The sequence below is a fragment of the Hemicordylus capensis genome, chromosome 1 (assembly GCF_027244095.1).
Source record: "Hemicordylus capensis ecotype Gifberg chromosome 1, rHemCap1.1.pri, whole genome shotgun sequence".
NCBI lineage: Eukaryota > Metazoa > Chordata > Lepidosauria > Squamata > Cordylidae > Hemicordylus > Hemicordylus capensis.
This window is the reverse complement of record NC_069657.1, coordinates 105,604,862-105,626,570: the sequence shown is the minus strand read 5'-3', so window position 1 is coordinate 105,626,570 and position 21,709 is coordinate 105,604,862. Positions and strand designations below refer to the sequence as shown.

The 21,709-nt window shown below is 43.1% G+C and overlaps 1 protein-coding gene across 4 annotated transcripts in view; it reads right to left on the bottom strand.

Annotated features, from left to right (window-relative positions):
* Positions 1-21,709, bottom strand: part of ANO3 (anoctamin 3) — a 291,826-nt gene that overhangs the window by 196,204 nt on the left and 73,913 nt on the right. For all 4 annotated transcript variants that reach the window (XM_053283690.1, XM_053283691.1, XM_053283692.1 and 1 more), the window contains 2 exons: positions 15,974-16,180; positions 15,766-15,837 (listed from right to left, as the gene is read on the bottom strand). In XM_053283690.1, the coding sequence (XP_053139665.1) occupies positions 15,766-15,837; positions 15,974-16,180 (279 nt within the window). The remainder of the gene's footprint in view (positions 1-15,765; positions 15,838-15,973; positions 16,181-21,709) is intronic.

Sequence of the window (21,709 nt, the reverse complement as noted above, 5' to 3'; positions counted from 1 at the left end):
CCCTCCCCATGGAACAGTGACCACAGGTCACTTGAGATAGCAAGATAGACCAATGAACTGCCTTGGTACTATGGAACAGCTTCAAATGTTCATTTAACTGAAGTGGAGTGAGCAGTAGCCCAAACAAATCAGCCTACCATTCAGAATTGTTAAGATGTATCATAACTGCATTTAAGAAAGTGCAAAACTATGGATCATGGTTACAAGAAAGAGAGAAGCAACTAAGATTCCGGGTGATGTCAATAGATTGACAGGGGTACCCCCCCTCCTTTTGTCTCCTATAGTCCCATGTGGATGTCCTGTCCCTGCAATGGCAAAAGTTGTGAACCACTGGCTTAGACATCATGTCCCATCAAATTACATTGTGGCCTAAATTACATTAGAATGCTCAACTTGGGCAACAAAACACCCCTATAATTCATAAAAATCAGAAGAAAAACAAAATAGCTCTTCAAAAGACCCCTGAACAAGTCATGAGATTCTTTCTAAACCTTTGGAAAGAAAAACCTGTGTAATTTCAGAACTTTCCTAACCAGCTTCAGGAAAAGCTTCTCCACACAACTTATACCATGGCTTTTAGCAAGAGCTTTGGAATTGCATTGAGCTCCCAAAGATATTTGGGTATTTCTGTCTCAAAATGCTGTCTTCCAAATCCCTTTGCAAGGTCAGTTTGCATTTCAATCACCCTGAATACAACACATACTTAACTAAACCATTCATGCTCAACAGGGAAAGTCTGCCAGCTTTTTGCATATCTTATCTTCTGCTAATCACTCAGTGCCTCAGCTGGAGTGGAGAGAATCAGAGAAGTCAATTTCAATTGCAATGCTTTCCCGAAGAACAAAGCATTCTGTCCAAAACACAGTCATTTTTATTTGGAAACAAAAATCTCTGTTTTTTAATTCTTGATTTTGTTTTGGTTACAAAACCTCCGAAATTGCCATTTTCAGGCACAAAATGTTTTGTACCCAAATTGAAATGCACAAGTCTACCTGGCATCATCACATTGTTCTTTTAGATGCCAGATAAAGAACTTTGTGTTCACTCAAGCCTTTTAAATTTGGTTTTAAAAACTGACTTATTCTGTATTTTTGGTGTGTTGTGATTTTATGCATTCCCCAGTCTATGGGAAACACCTATATCGGGCAGCAGTGATATAGGAAGATGCTGAAAGGCAATATAGGAAGATGCTGAAAGGCAGCATCTCATAATGTTCAGGAGATGGCACTGGTAAACCCCTCCTGTATTCTACCAAAAGACAACCACAGGGCTCTGTGGTTGCCAGGGGTCAACAGAGTTTTTAAAAACTCTACAAACTACTCTGTAAACTGCTGCAAGGTATAACTTAAAATCAAAATGCAGATGAATGTAAACGTCATTTATGTAAACCTAAAAAACCATTGGGAGATACAATGTTTCAATCCAGATAAAGGCAACCACTTTTAAATTGTGCTGAACCAAAATGGTGGTGTGGGGGAATAATTTAATGAACCTTTTCATCCCATTTGAAATGTGCTTATGTTTCCAGAATTTTTTTTGGCACCCCTTGCAGAAAGATATGAAACCATTTGCAAGGGGGTGGGTGTTGAAGGGAAAAGGGCACGTCTTCAAAGTGGAGGCACCTCAGTCCAGTAACACTTAGTTGACTAGATCAGGTAAAAAGTGCATGGGGATGCACATTCAGATACATATCCAAATAAAAGAAATATTGCATAGATGGATAGCATCTGCATTTGTGTGTGTATCTGAATATACATCCACATCCATATTCTAATCCAATCAGTCATATGTAACAATCCACAACTGGAGCTGGATGAAGTGAAAGTCTAGCTGTTAAGTGCCAGCACAGGGTGGCAAGGCAGGCAGAATTTGTCTGGGTGATGGAGATGTCTTCTTTCCATCACACACACCCAAGCAACGGCATATTAAGGAAGCAATTGCTGTAAACAGGCCTCAAATTGGGAAGCAATGCAGCTGCCTTCTCCCACAGACACTTGCCCACGCCCTATGATCAGCTTCAAAGCCTCTGCTTCCCTGTTCTGTCACCACCATAAGTACAAAGGGCAGGTACAAGGATCAGGGTCTTTGGGTGGTGGAAGACAAACTGTGGGATGCCCTTCTTGAATCTGTCAGCCTTCCTCTCCTTCCACTTTTCTTCCAGCATGGCACTGTGGTTAGAGTGGTTAGAGGACCGGGAAGACCCAAGTTCAAATCCCCATTGAGCCATGGTGACTCTGGGCCAGTCATGTATCTCTCAACCAAACCTATCTCACAAGGTTGTTGAGAGGATAAACATATCCATGTACATGCTCTGGACTCCTTGGAGGAAGAGCAGGATATAAATGTATGTATGTATAAATAAATTGAAAAGGTTGGTGGAACAGGCCCATTGTGTTTTTATTGCCACTCTAGTGTCCACTGCCACTTGGCGGAACAGAAGATATTAAGTAATCTTGGGAAAGCTAAAAGACAAAATTGCAGTTTAGAGTACAGACTTCTTCTGGCAAGAAGGACTTTAATTGCTCTTCTGAGAATTCTATGATCAGTTTACATTTAAATATTCTGAAGTGGAGAAAACCTGTGTACTTGAATACTTTATAACAAAAGCTGTTCTTTCATAAGAACATAAGAATAATCAAAGGCTTATCTAGTCCAGCATCCTGTTTCACACAGTGGCCCACCAGATGCCTCTGAGGAGTCCATAGGGAAGAGGTGAAGGCATGCCTCCTCTTTTGCTGTTACTCCCCTGCAACTGATATGTAGAGGCATCTTGCTGGACTAGGACCAGGGAGACCCGAGTTCAAATCCCCATTCAACCATGATACTTGCTGGCTGACTCTGGGCCAGTCACTTCTCTCTCAGCCTAACCTACTTCACAGAGGTAGCTCTGGGCTACTTGGAGGAAGAGTGGAATATAAATGTAAAAAATTTAAAAATCCATAGATTAATTATGCGCTGTTTGCAGAAGTACTTACTTTTGTTCACCCTAACTTTCCTGTGCTTCAATTTCATGGGATTTTTAGTGTTGTGAGAGAGGGATCAAAAATTATGCTCACTCTATATTCCATGCTTCTGGAATTGGTATATAAACATCGATACACCGACTCTCTTACCTGGCATGGGCATGCGCTATCTCTCTTACTGTCATTTGACCTTTTTGACCAGCTGTCATGTGTTTCCATCTGTTCTACTCCTGGTTCTATTCTGTCCCCTTCTCATTTATCTGAAAAGTTTGCACCCTAGCACCTTGGGGGATTTTGCTTGGCAAACCAGTTACCAACCAGTTCCTGTCAGCAATTCCCCAGGCGTCATTTAAAAAGCCACCCTGTAACCTTTTCGATTTTAAGCGCTAGCCATCTGGTTCTGTCTTGGTTCAAGTGCAGCCTGTCCCTTTTATACAGGTTTTGCTTGCCCCAAAATTTATTCCAGTACCTAACAAATCTAAACCCCCTGCATCAATATCTCATCCACACATTGAGACCCCCTCAGCTCCGCCTGTTGCGCTGGATCTGCGCATGGAACAGGTAGCACTTCAGAGAACACTATCCTGGGGGATCCTAGACTTCAATATGCTACCTAGCAGCCTAAATGTGGCTTCCAAGACCTCCTGATTGCATTTCCCAGCATGCCAACATGCACCACAACAGTTGACTGCTCCCCAGCGCTGCCTAACACTCTATCTAGACACAGTGTAACATCTTTTGCAAATTTAAATGGGGAAAAATTACAACATTCTAATTTCTATAGTCTTGCAAATTCAGTTCTCATTTTGGCTCAGCAACCTACAGAGCTTACTGAGACAGCAGACCTGTTCATGCAGTCATTTGAATCTAGGCTTAATTTAGGTTATTAACGTTGGCATGATTGTGAGAATCCATGCCAAAGTGGGAATCTAGGGCCGTAAACCACCTTGGCATGGGTGGGTCACTTCTATGTTGGTAACTTCAATGTTGGTAACTCACATTAGACCTAGATTCAAATTACTGTGTGAACAAGCCGAGTATGTGTCATATATCTGAGATGGCCACTTCTGGGCCAGTTCATTGCAAGTTAAAAGATTCCCCTAATTTCATATACCATTATAATCCAAATGGAAAGAACTTTATACATACATTCTTAAGTAATCACTATGTAACTGAAGAACTGATTAGAAGCTTGATAACATTTGTTTCCTAATTCTCAGCCAGTTTGTTCACCATTCTAGAAAGAACAAGACATCATGAAACAAACGCTCCTACTTAGTTGGACTGTGCAGATGTAATGTTCCAGATCTAATCAGATTAGCAGTGTGTTCTCACAGACAGTCTCCTCCACCTACCTCACGCCCCATCACCAGGTATTTCAAATCCACTTACTCTGGCTACCAACTCTAGTTGCAAAATCAATAAATTATGGTTAATTATGAGGCACACCTGATGCTACAACACAGATAAAACAAATTATAGGAGAAATTTGCATGCAAGAGCAGAGGAGAAGGGAAGGGAATGCACAAATCTAGGCATGCTCTCAAGGTATCAAAATCACAGATAGAAGATGTGGAATGTTATATCTCCACTGTCCCAATGATTCTTGAGCAATGAAGAAGGAACTAATCAGGTTCCTAACAGAAATTAGGCTAAAGCACATAAAAGGCAAATTCCTATTTAGAGATGTATCTAGTTCTTAAAACATGATGTAGCTGAAAGTAGATACCCACACAGATTTTGAACATTTAAAAGTAAAGCAAACATCCATTTACTTTAATTACTCAGCTTCCTTTGATGAATCCAGCCGTGTCATCTTTGAAAATCAAAGCCTACATTCTTCCCAGATTTTATCTATGCAGAACCTCTCCCCTAAGGAACTCCTCGTCTTCTACCCACATGCACAGGGTGATTTTTTTTAAAAAAGACACAATTTTACGAAGCTTTTCTTCCATTTATCTGAAATCTCAAGGCAACATGTAGGTTAATTAGTATGTGGACACCACAGATTACACTGCAGATTGATGTTCTGGGCATGATTCAAAGTGCTGGTGATTACCTTTAAGGCTCTGAACGGCTTAGGTCCAAGTTACCTTGGAGAGCGCCTTCTTCTGCACGATTCCCACCGCACATTAAGGTCATCTGGGGAGGTTCGTCTCCAGTTGCCACCGGCTCGTCTGGTGGCGACTCGGAGGCGGGCCTTCTCTGTGGCTGCTCCGGAGCTGTGGAATGCGCTCCCTGCGGAAATCCGTAATTCGAGTTCTCTGTTGGCCTTCAGGAGGGCCCTTAAAACATATTTGTTTGGCCTGGCCTTTCAGGGCTTTTAAAATGTAGATATGTGTGTATGTGTATATGTGTATATATATATATGTATATGTGTGTGTGTATATATATATATATGTATATATATGTGTATGTGTGTTTGTGTGTATGTATGTATTTGTATGTATATATATATATATTTTAATCTTTTAATTTTTTAATTTTTAACTTGATTTAGTGTTTTTAATGACTTAATAACCCCCCCCCCCCGCCTTGTGCAGATGGGAGGGAGTTTGTCACAGCCTGTCCTGCGCGAAGCCCAGGAAGGGTTCCGTTTGACCTCTTTGGTCAAGGGCCGGGCTTCGGCCAGGATTGACCGATCCCGGCCCCATCCTCCATTTTCCATTCTCTCTTCAGTTGGGGTCGGGCAACCACAGGAGAAGCGGCTTTCCCCTCCCTCCCTCCCCGGTGCAGAGCGGGTCTAGCGACTGGCCGCCTGACGGGGCCGAGTAGGAATTTTTTGCTCCCAACGCATTGGCCACTGTTGGGGGTTTTTTCGCCTACTCCGTTCTGTGTCCTGGGTGCGTATTTAGAGTTAGGTCAACCACAATGGCAGGAACAGTGCGGGCGGGGTGGCAATTTGAGGGTTAGAACATCGGTGAGCACCCTTGGATATGTAAAAGGGGTGTTTGGTTAATCGCTCCTTTGTAGCCTGTGCGGCACGGGGAGAATGATTGCCATGAACCCTGCTTCAGGACTTCTCTAACCTTTGGGCTGTGCGGTCCGGGGTGGACGAATGCCTAGAAGTATCCAGACCCTCTCTTACAGAAGGGGGGGTTGGCTTTGAAGGAATTGGGTGGGATGTACCTGCCCATTCCCGAGCCAGGGTGTCTCCCCCCCAGTAGGGTGCTGGGTAGGATTTCAGAGTTCTGACCTGCTTCTATTGGCCCGCACTGTTCTTTAAGGGTGATTAATCACCTGGTGTTCCAGTCTGCCATGCTGTGTGTAATAGTTAACAAAGTTGTGGCCCTTTTCCTCTATACTGAGTCTATGTTTTCTTGAGCTGGGGTCTGGGGATAATGTTTTATTTTTGTTTAAAATGTTTTAAATTGTTAGCTGTTTTATTGTTTTAATTTGTTTTAGCTTTTTACTGTTTTATAAGTTGTTTTAATTGTGAACCGCCCTGAGCCATTTCGGAAGGGCGGTATATAAATCAAATAAATAAATAAATAAATAAATGATTCTACAATTAATCTAAAGGTAACAATGTTTCTGCAATGGTTCTGCAGAGGTTCTCCCTCCCCCCACTGGCCTCTCTTTATGCCACCCCGGCTGTTCGGATGGCTCTTTGGCCTGTTCAGGCCTTCTCCCTCCGGGGCGGTGGCCATTTTGGAAGCAGCCGTGCTTGCACAATTGGCTTTTGTGTGACCCAGGCCATGCAGATTCCAATTGCGCAGGCACGGCGACCTCCAAAATTGCCACCACGCCGGATTGGGATGGCCCGAACAAGACAACTATAGGTCTATCCCAATTGGACTCTGGATCAACACATGATGCTGGTCACATGCCAGATTTGGTCTTTTGCTCTGATCAGGGTGGTGTTCAGTGGGTCGGGACTCCTGTTATCTCCCCATTCTTGTGGACATAGGAACACAGGAAGCTGCCATAACGTGGCAGCTTACCCCCTAACCTTCTAACGTGGTGATTCTCTTTATTTAGCAAGGGGAGAGTAACTGGCCCTATCCACCCCCAGTACAGTACCTCCAGTGACTGTTGCTGATGTCTATTTTGTGTTTCTTTTAGATTGTGAAAAGAACCTTATTCATTTATTATTTCACTGTGTAAACTGCCCTGAGCCTATTTTGGAAGGGTGGTATAGAAATCGAATTAATAATAATAATAATAATAATAATAATAATAATAATAATACAATGTTTGGATAAAAAAACTAGTCAATAACACCTGTCTGACTGTTTAAACAACAACAACAACAACATACTGGGGCTATTCTCATGATCAACAAAAATCGGGCTAGGAGAGCCTAGCCCAATTTTTGTTGATCATGTAAACCTCCGGGCTGGTCACCCACTTCTGTAGCCCTCCCTAAAGCCTGGATTTCCGGAGCGAGCACACCACAAACCCAGGCTTTCTGATTGTGAGCAGCTGTGGTGCGGCTCCGCATCATGGCTACTCATGAGGAGATCCCCGGAGGGGAGGCAAAAAGCCGTCTCCCAGCTCTGGGGGTCTCGCCAGCATGCCCTGCGCGCTTGCGCAGGGCATGCTGGAGCTTGTGGGGGCCAATTGGCCCCCGCTCCCCCCAGCCCCCACCGGCTCTTTCACAGAGCTGGCAATCGTGTGGGCGGCCAATCTGGCAACCCAGGGCTCCCTCCCTGCTTGTGTGCAGGGAGAGCAGGCTTAGCCCATTCTCCCAGCTCACTGCCCCAAAATGGGTCTCACTGATCGTGAGACCCAGCTCACTGAATCAGGCCATTGGTCCATCTAGCTCAGTATTGTCTTCACAGACTGTCAATGGCTTCTCCAAGGTTGCAGGCAGGAATCTCTCTAAGCCCTATCTTGGAGATGCCAGGGAGGGAACTTGGAACCAAATGCTCTTCCCAGAATGGCTCCATCCCCTGAGGGGAATATCTTGCAGTGTTCACACTTCTAGGCTCCCATTCATATACAACCAGGGCAGACTCTGCTTAGCTAAGGGTGCAAGTCATGCTTGCTACCACAAGACCAGCTCTCCTCTCTGGTTAAGGTTGGACTTGCATCCATAACCCACCTCTGCAGGGATAGAGGACATATTAGGTTGGCCCGTCTGAGGAGGTTATTGGATTCAATAGGATTCCAAGATGCCTTGGAAGGGTTTAGAATTGGCTCTGCTAGTGATTCTGTCAGTGCTCTGGTGCAAACATGTAATAATGAACTCATTAAAGGCAGTAGACAAAAGCTCCTAAGTGTCCTCTCCAACCTGCTTCAAAATTAGCCCCGTGGTATTAGGAAGAACTACAAGAGCTGAAGTGGTAAGGTGGATAACTAGAGCACATGTGGAGGAAGATTCAGGTGTGAATCACAACACAGAGCACATCTGAAGATCTATGGAGGTGCGGGGTCTGTGAGGAGAGTGGGTTTTACCCGCTTTCCCCACAGATGAGCAGGGAGCCCTCCCTGGAAGGCTGGATTGGCTGGCCACACATTTACCGACTCTATGATGGAGCCGGTTGGGGTGGTGGGGTTTGGAGGCCTCTTGGCTTGGAGGCCTCCTGGCTGTCCTAGAATGCCCTGCGAAGGCACGGGGAATTCTGAGGAGCCCCGCTAATGCTGAGAGGCTTATTGTAGCCTCCCGGTTGTGGGGGCTACTCATGAGTCTCTGCAGTGTGGAGCCAAGCCGCAGCAACACATGATTGGAAAAACAGGGTTAGCAGAGCACACACTTCGCTGCTCTCATTTAAAGGGGGGCACTTAAGCAGGCTTGTTGCTGGGAGCCATGCAGCTCCAGTTGCGGCATGCGACTAGCTGAAGCCGGGCTGGGCTCCCTTAGTCCGGTTTCAGTTGGTCGTGAGAATAGCTTTAGACTCTGCTTGTGCAGGCAGAAAATAAGCAATTCTTTTCTGTCCATATTCCTTCCACAAATTCATATCCAGTAGAGTTGTCTAGGATTGTGAGGGGACTAGTATGTGTGCCTATCCCTTGAATAGGAATGCAGAATCATCAGTCGCACACTGTGACATCTTCAATAACTTTTAAAAATCAATAATATATCCGGTATTCAGGCTGAACTGGATTCCACAGTTACTGAAGTGTCTATAGTGGAGGTGTCCAGCAACTCCTCTTATAGGATTAGATTGGATCACTTTCAGTTTGTGACTCCTGCAGATGTGGCCAAACTGCTTCGGACTGTGTATCCTACAACCTCTTTTCTTGACCCTTGCCCAACTTGATTTATTGCATCTGGTAACTGTATTATCAGAGAGGGTAATTGTATTATCGAGTGGGATATGGGATTGAGTGGGAAATGGGACTGTCTTGGTAGATCTGATGGATGATCTCCAATTGACTATTGACAGTGTAATTCTGCTGATCTTTTTGGATCTCTCAGCAGCTTTGGATATTATTATTATTATTATTATTATTATTATTATTATTATTATTATTATTATTACATTTATATCCCGCTCTTCCTCCAAGGAGCCCAGTGGTGTACTACATTCTTGAGTTTCTTTTTCACAACAACTCTGTGAAGTAGGTTAGGCTGAGAGAGAAGTGACTGGCCCAGAGTCACCCTGCTAGTTTCATGGCTGAATGGGGATTTGAACTCAGGTCTCCCCGTTCCTAGTCCAGCACTCTAACTACTATACCACGCTGGCTCTCTTGACTATGGTATCTTGACTATTGGTATTCTTCTGGATCACCTGAGGGAGGTGGGATTGGGTGGCACTGTTTTACAGTGGTTCCGTACCTTCCTCTTTGGTAGATTCCAGATGGTGTTGCTTTTAGATTGCTGCTCTGCAAAGCAAGAACTAAAGTATGGAGTTCCACAAGGCTCCCTACTGCCTCCAATGCTCTTTAATGTCTACATGAAACCCCTGAGAGAGGTCATCAGGAGGCTTGGTACAGGGTGTAATCAATAAGTTGATGACACCCAGATGTATTTCTTGATATTGACCTCATCAGAAAATGGCATAACTTCCCTAAATGCTTGCCTGGAGGCTGTAATGGGCTTCATGAGGGATAACGAACTGAAGTTGAATCCAAATAAGATGGAGGTACTAACTGTGGGCAGTCAGAACTTGAATTATGGTTTAGACCTGCCTGTTCTGGATGGGGTTACACTTCCCCTGAAAGATCAGGTATGTAGCTTGGGAGTGCTCCTGGATCCAAACTCTCTCTGGTTTCTCAGGTTGAGGCTGTGGCCAGTAGCACTTTTTATCAGCTTTGGCTATGTCAGCTACGCCCATTTCTGGAGGCAAATGACCTTAAAACAGTGGTGCATATGCTGGTAACCTCCAGGCTTGACTACTGTAATGCACTCTATGTAGAGCTGCCTTTGTACATAGTCTGTAAACTACCATTGGTACAGAATGCGGTAGCCATACTGGTATCTGGGACAACCTGAAGGGACCGTATGACATCAATTAAAAAAAATTCACTGGCTGCCCATAGGTTTCCAAACAAAATACAAAGTTTTGGTTATATACCTATGAAGTCCTCAACAGTTTGGGTCTAGGGTAAGAGCACATTCTTTGTCCTGTACTCTATAATCTGGACAGGTCCAGTTATGCCACCAGCTCGCTTGGTGGTGACTCAGGACTGGGCCTCCTCTGTAGGGATGTGCACACAACCGGCTTGAGTAGTTTGGTTTGAATTTGAACCAAACTCAAACCAGGCCAGTCAGGCTCTGTTTTGGCCTTGCTCAAACCTCCCCTCCCTTAGTTTGGTTTGAATTTGAACCCAACTCGAACCGGTTATGAAAAGTTCTACATAGCGTATAATGGGGACTTGAACTGGCCCATTATTCCCTATGCAGAGCACCTAGGGGCACAAAAGCAGGTTGGGTGGTAGGCACCCATGGGTGCCAACTACCACCCAAACGCCAAATCAATTGGGCATGTGTGATTTTTAATGATTTTTAAAAAGATTTTTCAATTTTCATCATTTCTGCCATAGACAATGGTTCTATTTTGAACCAGTTCTAATTCAAACCTGTTTGCACATCCCTACTTCTCTGTGGCTGCCCCGGGGCTTTAGAATATGTTTCCTGTCAGAATAAGAGCATCTCTATCTCTGCTTTTGGGAGGACTGTCAAGACACACCTCTTTTCTCAGGCTTTTAACTGAAATTAATTTTAAACTGTTTGTTATTATCCTATGAAATTGTTACTCTTTTTATCCTGTGAAATTGTTTTAATTGTTTTTACTCTGTTTCATATTTATTGTTTTAAATTGTGTATACCGCCTAGAGATACACATATCAGGTGGTATATAAATATGATAAATATATAAATAAATTTACATGAACAGCTTCAGTATCTGCTGCTTTCTTGCCTTTTTTCTACATAGCTATCCCATTTTCTGTTTATTTGCTCTTCCTTGAAGCTACATGATTAAATATTTACATCCCTCACTTAATTCCGATTCATCTTTAATGTCCTCTTGGGACAGTTCATAGTAGATCACTGAAAAAATGAAACACATTAATCATCTGTGTTGGGTAAGCTCCATCAGCATTCCAAAGCTGACTGCTTTTCTGTCATTCTTAGGGGTTGGGGTTTCTTTTTTTAAGTCAACAGCCCATTAATAAAGTGTTCCATGAGAAGAACAAGGCCCACTTAACAGATCTTGTGATATCACAACCTTTTGAGGAATAGAGGCCAATTACTTAAAAGCAAAGACATCTCTGTACCTTATTTCATTCTGTACTCTGTTTTATTCAAACTGAGAATATAAAGCCTGCAGCTGCAATAACTAATCTTAGGGCAGAAATAGACAGTACTGGAAGCATGAGAGTGCTGCAATAATTACATCCATGTGTTGAATTCTCCCTTTCCCCTTCCATACTGCACACTTAGACTTACTTGGCTTTCAGAATGGTGTCATGATATTGTGTGTGATATTGTGTGCTTTCCCACTCCTGCCAGGGTGAACTAGTAATGTGGAGCAAGGGTGGCAAACAGATAACATCCTAACACCACAAACCTATGTGTTAAAATTTGCCTTTACCAATTAACTAACAAAAGCTCTTCTTTAGTAACTCACCAGTTAAATTAATTCAAACATGCTATCCTACTTAAAACACATGCTCAAACTTTCACATAAGGCATTATTTATAATTCTCAAAAAATCTGCCATGTCTTCTCTCAGATGGAATTATTATTTACTAGTTGCTATTAATTGCTATTGAGTTACCATAAGTGGGGCAGCGGGAAAATGCTTGACTAACAAGCAGAAGGTTGCTGGTTCATATCCCTGCTGGCACTATATCAGGCAGCAGTGATAAAGAAGGATGCTGAAAGACATAATCTCATACTGTGTGGAGGAGGCAATGGTAAGCCCCTCCTGTATCCTACCAAAGAAAACCACAGGGCTCAATGTATGGGCACCAGGAGTCAAAATCAACTTGATGGCACACTTTACCTTTAGTTGCTATTGAGGTTTATCAAGTCACCATTTTCATTCAAAATTTTGTTTCAAGCATAATTTTTTGTGGGGTGAGAGATGGCCCATTTCAAACTCGAGATAAAGGTTAGCTTTGTGAAGTGATCTTAGTTTTTTACAGGGAGAATGATGTTATTTTAGCTTTGCATTGATATTTATATTTTGTTTATATTTTGGCCCTTGTTTTATCATTTGGAAGTTCAAGCCAGGTTTTGCAAGCACTGCTTTCCTCTGGAGGAGAGAAAGCACTGGAGTCTTGATTGATTGATTAAGTGCTGTCAAGTTGGTGTCAACTCTTAGCAACCACATAGATAGATTCTCTCCAGGATTATCTGTCTTCAACTTGGCCTTTAAGGTCTCTCAGTAGAGCATTCATTGCTGTCATAATTGAGTCCATTCACCTTGCTGCTGGTCGTCCTCTTTCCTTCAAGTTTTCCCAGCATTATGGACTTTTCAAGGGAGCTGGGTCTTTGCATAATGTATCCAAAGTATGATAGTTTGAGCCTGGTCATTTGTGCCTTGAGTGAAAATTCTCACGTTCGTGCCTCAAGTGAAAAATAAGACTGGAGTTTCATTGGGTCCTTTTTACAGCTGCACATGTTATAAGGAAAACCCTGCTGGATCTGGCCCAATGGCTATCTAGTCCAGCACCCTGTTTCACACAGTGGCCCATCAGATGCCTCTGGGAAGCCCACAGGCAATTGGGCATGCCATCTCTCCTACTGCTACTCCCTTGTAACTGGTATTTAGAGGCATCTTACCTCTGAGGCTGGAGGTGGACTATAGCCACCAGACTAGTAGCCACTGATAGACCTATACTCCATGAAATTATCTAAACCCTTCATAAAGCATCCAGGCTGTTGGCTGTCACCACATCTTGTGGTAGAGAATTTCATAAGTTAATTATACTTTGTGTGAAAATGTACTTCCTTTTGTCAGTCCTAAATTTCTTGGCAATCAGTTTCATCAGATGAATTCTGGTTCTAGTGTTATGCAAGAGGGAGAAAAATTTCTCCCTATCAACTTTCTCTATATCATGCATGGTTTTATAGACCTCTGTTATGTTGCCCCTCAGTCATCCTTTTTATAAACTAAAAGGTTTTAGCCTGGCCTCATAAGGAATGTGCTCTAGGCCCTCTTCTGAACCTTTTTTACAGTTCTACAATGTCCTTCTTAAGATATGGTGACCAGAACTACATGTAGTACTCCAAATGTGGCCGCACCATAATTTTGTAATTAGCAGTTTTATTTTCAATCGCCTTCTTAATTATTCCAAGCATGGAACTGGCCTTTTTCACAGCTCCCGCACATTGAGTTGACACTTTCAATGAGCTGTCCACCATGACCTCAAGATCCCTCTCCTGGTCATTCACTGATAGCTCAGACCCCATCAGCATATAGGTGAAGCTGGGCGGGGGGGGGGGGCAGGTTGCCCCAATATACATCACTTTACACTTGTCCAGACAGAATGACAGAATACAGTAGCAAATAAAGGAAAAATCAATTCTATCACCTCCTTCCCTCCTCTATACCTTATCCAGGAAGAGAATAAAAACATTTGCTGCTTTTTGTTCTAGCTTTTCCTAAGCCTATCCAAATAAAAACCATTTTCATCATCCCCAGAATATATGTGGTTCTAGCGAAGGAGTTGGAAAGATCATAGCAACCAGTTAACAATAATGCCTTTCTCGATACACTGTTATTTGGTTCTTGGACAACAGTGTGCTAAGATACCTTTGTTGATGCATTAGTTCATGAAGGTACAAAGTGGGCATTAAGTAAATGAATGCAGCAAAACCATATTCACAACCATGAGTCTAAAGCTAGATCAGGTGGACAATGGTTGACATACATTATTCTAGTCTATAACCATAACAAAAAATGATGACGACAACAACGACGATGATGATGATGATGATGATGATGACGATAATGTATGAACAAAGCACTGGTGAATTAGGGGAAAGAACCACGGTGGGAAGGAATTTCAGTAACCTCCCCTTCTTCCAAAAGCCTCTTCGAAGTTGCGCAACCCTCAGGGACATATTTTTGGGTGGCAAAGAGTGCTTCTTGGGGAATGGGAGATCATCGAAATCTGCCTACTGAGTAGAGCAGGGTTAGTTGAACTCTTCAGAACTCTTCCAATGATGTCCTTCAGGGCTCTAAATTGTCTCCAATGTTCTTTTAATATCTACATGAAATGACTGGGAGAGATCATCAGGAGATTTGGTGCAGGGTGTTATCAATATGCTGATGACACCCAAATCTATTTCTCCATGTCAACATCATCAGGAGAAGGCATAACCTCCCTAAACATCTGCCTGAAGGCAGAAATGGGCTGAATGAGGGATAACAAACTGAGGTTGAATCCAGATAAGATGGAGGTACTTATTGTGTGGTGTCAGAACTCAGGAGATGATTTTGATCTGCTGGTTCTGGATGGGGTCATGCTCCCCCAGAAGGAACAGGTATGCAGTCTGGGGGTGCTTCTGGATCCAAACCTCTCCCTGGTGTCCCAGGTTGAGGTGGTGGCCAGAGGTGCTTTTTATCAGCTCTGGCTGATACACCAGCTGCGTCCGTTTCTTGAGATGAACAACCTCAGAATGGTGGTACATCTGCTAGTAACCTCTAGGCTGGATTTCTGCAATGTGCTCTCGAAACTGCAGTTTGTTCAGAACGGGGTAGCCAGGTTGGTCTCTGAGTCATCTAGGAGAGACCATATTACTCCGGTGCTGGTTATTACCTATAAAGCCCTAAGTAGCTTAGGCTTTGGGTATTTAAGAGAACATCTTCTTCACCATGAGACCCACCAGCTGTTAAGATCATCTGGAGAGGTTTGTCTGTGGTTGCCACCAACTCGTTTGGCGGCTACTGGGGAAAGGGGCCTTCTCCATTGCTGTTCCTGGACTTTGGAATGTGCTCTCTGTTGAAATTAGAGCCTCCCCATCTCTGGCAACTTTTAAAAAGGCACTGAAGATACACTTATTCACTCAGGCTTTTAATTAGATTCATGGTTTTAAATTTTTAATGTTGGTTTTAAATGATTTTAATGTTAATGATTTTAGTGTTTAAATGATTTTAATTGTTTAATTGATTTAGCTTTGATTTTAATTAATTGATTTTAATTGTTTTTATTTTGATGTAAACCACCCTGAGCCATTTTTGGAAGGGTGGTATATAAATCAAATAGATAAATAAATAAAAATAATAGTAACATTACACACACACCCCACCAAGACTAAAGCACCTGAACCTCTGGCACGGCTTTACATTCTCTCTCTCAGCAGATATTTTCACTTTTCAGATATAGGTTGTCCAAAGGGGAGCGAAAGGGGTAATTTTTAAAAAATTACCACAGAGTTTAAATGAGGTGGGGAACTCACCTAAGAATGGATCGCTGTATTCAGTATTAGATAACTTGAGTAAATTGTTTTCCAGGGCTTCCATCACTTTAGCTGAAAGAAATAATTGTTTTTGATCAAAATCATTGTTGTTTATGCTATAAAAGTGAAAATCTACCTTCTTTTGTTTGTTCATTATATTTCAAAAATATTATGCATTTGGAAAAAAGTGGTGTTAGCAAATACCTACCTCGTTCTGACACGACATCCACTGTAGTAGTTGATGCCCCAGCACTCACTGGCTGAGGTTGAGGTTGTACTCGATTTGGCTGAAGGAACGAAGAATGCTTGCTGAGACTGTGTGGATGGGTTTGACTCTGAGCGAGACATGGCAAGGATCTTCTGGAGGGCTTTAAGGGAGGTTCTTTTACAGTCTCACTCTTGCTAGTATTCATCCCTGAAACACATGCACAAAGAGATGAAATGGTTAAGAAAATATTAGCTATTTTAAACAAACTGTGGCTGCGTTCTCTCAATAACAGCAATCCCCATTAAAGTGTTAATCGGGATTGCTGAGCCCCATGGAGCTTGTTGTGAGAATGCAAATTTCCTGACACTGTCTTATATTTATTTTTCCTCAAGGAGACACACTATGGCTTATTTTCAGGGTATGTCTTATTTTTATTAAGTGTGGTACAACAATCTACATTTATTCAATTATAGTTGAGAGAGACCCACAGACTGTTGCTGGTCAGTGTTGGGGAGCAGCAGCTTTACTGGTGTGTGTGTGGGGTGAGAGAGACCCACAGACAGGGGCGTAACGATACCGGTAGGGGTGGCAGGCTGCAAGCTGAGGCATACGGTAGAGGGAAGTACGGTAAAAATCTCCTCCTCAAAAATCTCCCCTCCTCCTGGCGGTGGCAGGCAGTGGCAAGAGTAAGCACGGCGGTGGCGGGAGGCGGCAAGAGTACGCCAGGAAGCGACGCCGGGCCAGAGAGCAGGCCTCGGCGTCGCTCTGCGCACTCCAAGCACGGCGGTGGCAGGTGGGAGTGCGCAGAGCGACGCCGAGGCCTGCCGTCTGGCCCGGCGTCGCTTCCCGGCGTACTCTCGCCGCCTCCCGCCACCGCCGCGCTTACTCTTGCTGCTGCCCGCCACCGCCAGGAGGAGGGGAGATTTTTGAGGAAGAGATTTTTACCATACTTCCCTCTACCGTATGCCTCAGCTTGCAGCCTGCCACCCCTACCGGTATCGTTACGCCCTTGTCTGTGGGTCTCTCTCACCCCACAAAACACCAGGGGGATAGAGGAAAAGCTTCAGCAAGCAGCCTGCTACTGAGCCAGGAGAGATCACCACTATGTCTTATTTTCGGGGTATGGCTCATATTGCACAACTGCTTAGAAATCCTGCTACGGCTTATTTTATGGGTATGTCTTATTTTCGGGGAAACACGGTAATGTGCTTTAACGATAGCAGTTTGAACAGAATTGCCCAGAAAATCTGCCTTCTCAAAATCAGCTCTATGGCATTCAGCAATGTGGAGTAAGTCTTTAACCAGGATCGCCATGACTGTGAGAATACAGTCTATAAAAACTACCTATTGTTCAGTAGATTGTAGTTTTAAAATGAGGAAATGACATTACTATGAGACTTACTTATTACAGGGAATGTATAAACATTTTGCTCAAGAGGGAAGTTGGAATAATATCATTGCCCTTTGTATGAATGAAATAACTTAGAAAAGACACTGGGGACTATACTGTTTCAGTGTATATCAAACGCATCTAACGTACACTGAAAATTAGGAAAATCAAAGGATCTGTAGTACAATCCAGTCAATTTTTGGACATTATGAGAACATTTATGCTTAGAAGTCTATGGTATTTTAATGGATACGAATGAATAAGATTTTTAGACTTATACTAATATTTTAAAATGTATCATCAAGTTTCTGTTATAAGAATGTCTACAGTTATTTATGTGGATAGATATTTTGTGGACCATTATTTATTTGGATTTTAATATTTATATAACTAAATATTTAGAATTTGTTATTGTCCAATACATGCATTTGAATTTGTACTCCTGATCCTCCTAAATCATTTGGCTCAGGAATATTTCCTGTTAGTTGAGTGTCAGTAAACATAATCACAACAATAATATATGATTATTATATAACACGCTTAGAATGAACAGATATGTTGTAATGTTTAAACTTTACAGATTCATAAAAAGCATTTAGGCATTAATATATTCAGAATAACTTGTTCTTCCACGTATGTAAGAAAAACAATATATTGTAAAGGATATCATCCTTTTGGAAAGGCATGCAACTTGTATTTGCCAAAGCTGTATTTCTCTTTTAGTAGTGACGGATATAACTACAAAACGATAAACATTTGTAAATGTATAGCTTCAAGTACAAATTAATTTACTGTAACCTACAATTGCAAAATCTAAAAATAACTGACCTACATTGTTAGCAATTAAATTTTAGCAGTTCCTGACTACACTGTGTATGATCTGTAAACACTGTCAACATTCTAGGATACAAACGTAACTTTTTATATACAGTAATATACAAAACACAGAGAGTTCCCATTCTTTGTAATGGCCTAATATGTCAAAGCAGAAATTCATAGAAATTAAGTTATATTGTGCCCCACGGAGATCTATCCACTCGTAGACACTGTGCCTAGGGATGTGCACAGAACCAGTTCCGTGCACTCCCAGGAGAGTGGGGGAGGGCTTCTTTAAGGGGCATGAGAACCACTGCAGTTGGGCCCTATCCTAGCAGGGCAGTGCCAACTAGCTTGTTTTTTAAGCCCGTCTGTTAACTGAGGTGAAGGGAGTAAGTGATCCTTTAACCCCAGCTACCTGCTTGTATACAAGCACGGTCTGCTTCTAGCCCGGCCACACTCAGAGATGGGCACCTAGAGTGCCCATGTCTCAGGGGAACCCTCCAATGCATCATGTGTGTTGCATGTTGCATTGTGGGATTCCCAGAGACTGGGACACATCATCCTGGCCTCTGGAACTTCCTGCTGCACCATGCAGCGCTGCTTGTCTGAGTGCAGTCTGCGCTCCCAGGGACATGAAATTGCTTCCTGCCCACTAACCTGCCCACCTATTCTTTATTTTGGAGCTCTTTGGGTGGCAAGCCTATTCTGGAGTATTACTTACCCGGAAATCTGTCTGCTTCAGGGAAATATCTGCACTGTACATGTATACAGACAAACAACAGCTTTTTGGAAATGTAGAGCCAAAGCTGATGTGAATGTAACCACATTGAGACACTTCACACGATTGGTGTGAAGCGCCAGACAAGGTTTGTGTGGGGAGAGTGGGCTTAGCCCCTTAGCCCACTTTCTGGTGATTGTCAGAATAGCCTTATTGTTTAATAGCATGCTTGAGACTGACAGCTGGCCATTGTTTTAAACTGTACAAAAATCAGCAGCTCAGGCTCCAATCCAAAATAGTGCTTCTTCTAACACAGGTCTAACATCAGCATGTGACATGCTCAGGCAAGTACCAGGGCCCCCCATCCTGGCCCTCCACTTCTGCCCCAGAAATTTTTTTCCAGTGCTTAGCTCTCGGAGGCTGGAAGAGTACATAAACTGCTTTAGTTCCCTCAGTGCTCAACACCAATGCACTGTTGCTCCAAAGTGGAATATTGGACATTGGGGCAATCAAAATAGTGTGGATGCTCCTCCAGTCTTTTAACCTTTGGTTGTTGCTGCTTTCACTACCACCACCTCCCACCTTGACCTCTTCCTTCTCTGCCTTATTTGACAATAGTCTCTGTCCACTCCTATGACAAACTCAAATCTTGCATTTTGATTACAGAAGACTCACAGTCTTTCAGTTGAATACTAAATCTTTTCAGGTTTACTGCCTGGATATTTAGAAGCACTGGTTTGGATCCAAAAGTACTTTCCCTTTAGTAGAAGCTGCCTTTCATTCTTGAAGTGCTATTTCTCCCTTAGTGAAGAGCAATGCATGAGAAAAATGAAATCTAGGAATATTCTTATGGTTATGCAACCATTTGCACAATGTCATGCACTATTTGTTCCTCTGGCTTCCATATCTTTGTTTGTAGCTTTAAATACTTTAAGGCATATGCAAAGCAAATCTCAGCTGCTGTCATGTCCTGCAGCACAATGTGGGTGTTTTACACCAAAGCCCTAATGCTAGCATGAAGGGGGAAAAAAATCCCCATCAGAAAGCACTTGCAGCAGCCATTTGCAACAATGGCTAATTTAAAACCCTAAGCACAACAAGCCCTATAGCCATAGTGAAAGCAGACATTAGGGCTTTGTCCTGTGCTCAGAACTTGGAGATTTAATGTGGCTGAGGTTATCCGCAGCTGTGGCAATGGCGAACTGTTTCTGGGGTGTCTCTGCAATGGGTAGACTATAGGGATGTGCAGAACATTTAAAACTTGGAACAGGCTGTTTGGAGTGCTCTGAGCCGAAATGGAACACCCTTCACCAACTGTTCTGATGGAATGTTCCAGGCATTTACGTTCCACCGAACAGAACACAAATTCCAGGAATGTTCCATCAGAACAACTGGTAGAACTGGTCCAATGGAACGAGCCCCGTTTTCCATTTCGGACTGGAACATTCCAAATGGCCCGTTTCAAGGCAGGCTGTTCCAAGCTCGAAATGTTCTGCACATCCCAGAAGCGCACTTAGCCATGGACCATGGGGATTTGGTCCATGGCCTCCTGTCTTCTGGGGGACCTCCAAATGTTCTGGGGGGCCTCCCCAGAGCCCCACCACTGCCCCACACCCACCAGGCAACTAAGTTTTTAAAAGCGCTGCTGCAGAGTGGGGATGTGAGCTACCAGGGGGTGTGTACACAGGGGAGGGAGGCAACAGCAACAGCTCCTTCTCTGTGCCCGCCTGCCTCTCAAATGACAGATTGTGCCATTTTCAGTCCATTTTCTGGCCTCTGCACACACAAGGTTAAAAAAAAAAGTTTTGACTTGCCCCCAATTCCCCTCACCATCCCTCAAGTGAGGGGTGGGCCCTCTGAAGACCTTCAGGTCCAGGCTCCAAAATTACCTAGGTGTGCCCCTGAACAACCCTTGTAGACTAGTCTTTGCAAAACAATTTGCAGAATAATGTTGCCATAGGCATTTCTTCCATTCACATTTCTTTGAATCCAACCCCTTTGTTTTGAACAAATAGCCCTGTTCAATAGCCATTGTACCTGGGTATGGAGGAACAGGAATGCACCTGCCAGCCCTGAACCAGCACACTCCAAAACCAGAGCTCCATTATAGCCATAGCCGCCCCCTGCCCCCAGTTCTCAGCAAGTTTTTCCTCTGGATCTGGAATGCTGGACACCTTGCATCCCAAAAGAAGAGAATCTCTCCAGGTAGAGCATTTGGCTCTGCAGTGATGTACTCAGGGAGAGCTGGTGGGTATGAATACAGAGCAAGCCATCAGAGGAGGCAGGGCTAGCTTGGGTGCTCCCACCTGGGTACAGTAACAGCAGAGGCTTATGAAGAAAAATGTCTAGATGTTCCTCCACCACTGTTTAGTTTACAATGTCAACCACTGTTTAGTTGACAGTGTCAGATTTTAGACATTGATGAGAAATCAAGATTTACTTCTAGAAAATATATGTTATAGAAATGATGATTTCATAAGAAATCTGTAGCACTTGTAATACTTGAATACACACACACACACACACACACACACACACACACACACACACACACACTTCTATATTTTGTTTAGCCCAACTGGGGCTACATGCTTTTTACTTCCATATGGCTGAGTAACGAAATCCATCGTCATTATCAAAACATTTAAAAGGATAGAGGAGCATTTAATTGTTTTGGGGTTTTGTACTGAACAAGGTGCATTTTCAATTAAAACTTAAAGTATCCAGAGTAAGGATTTTCAGGCTCTTCATTCTGTAAAGTAATTAAGACTTCAAAGCAAAATCATTGTTTTCCCAGGGAGGAAAGCCA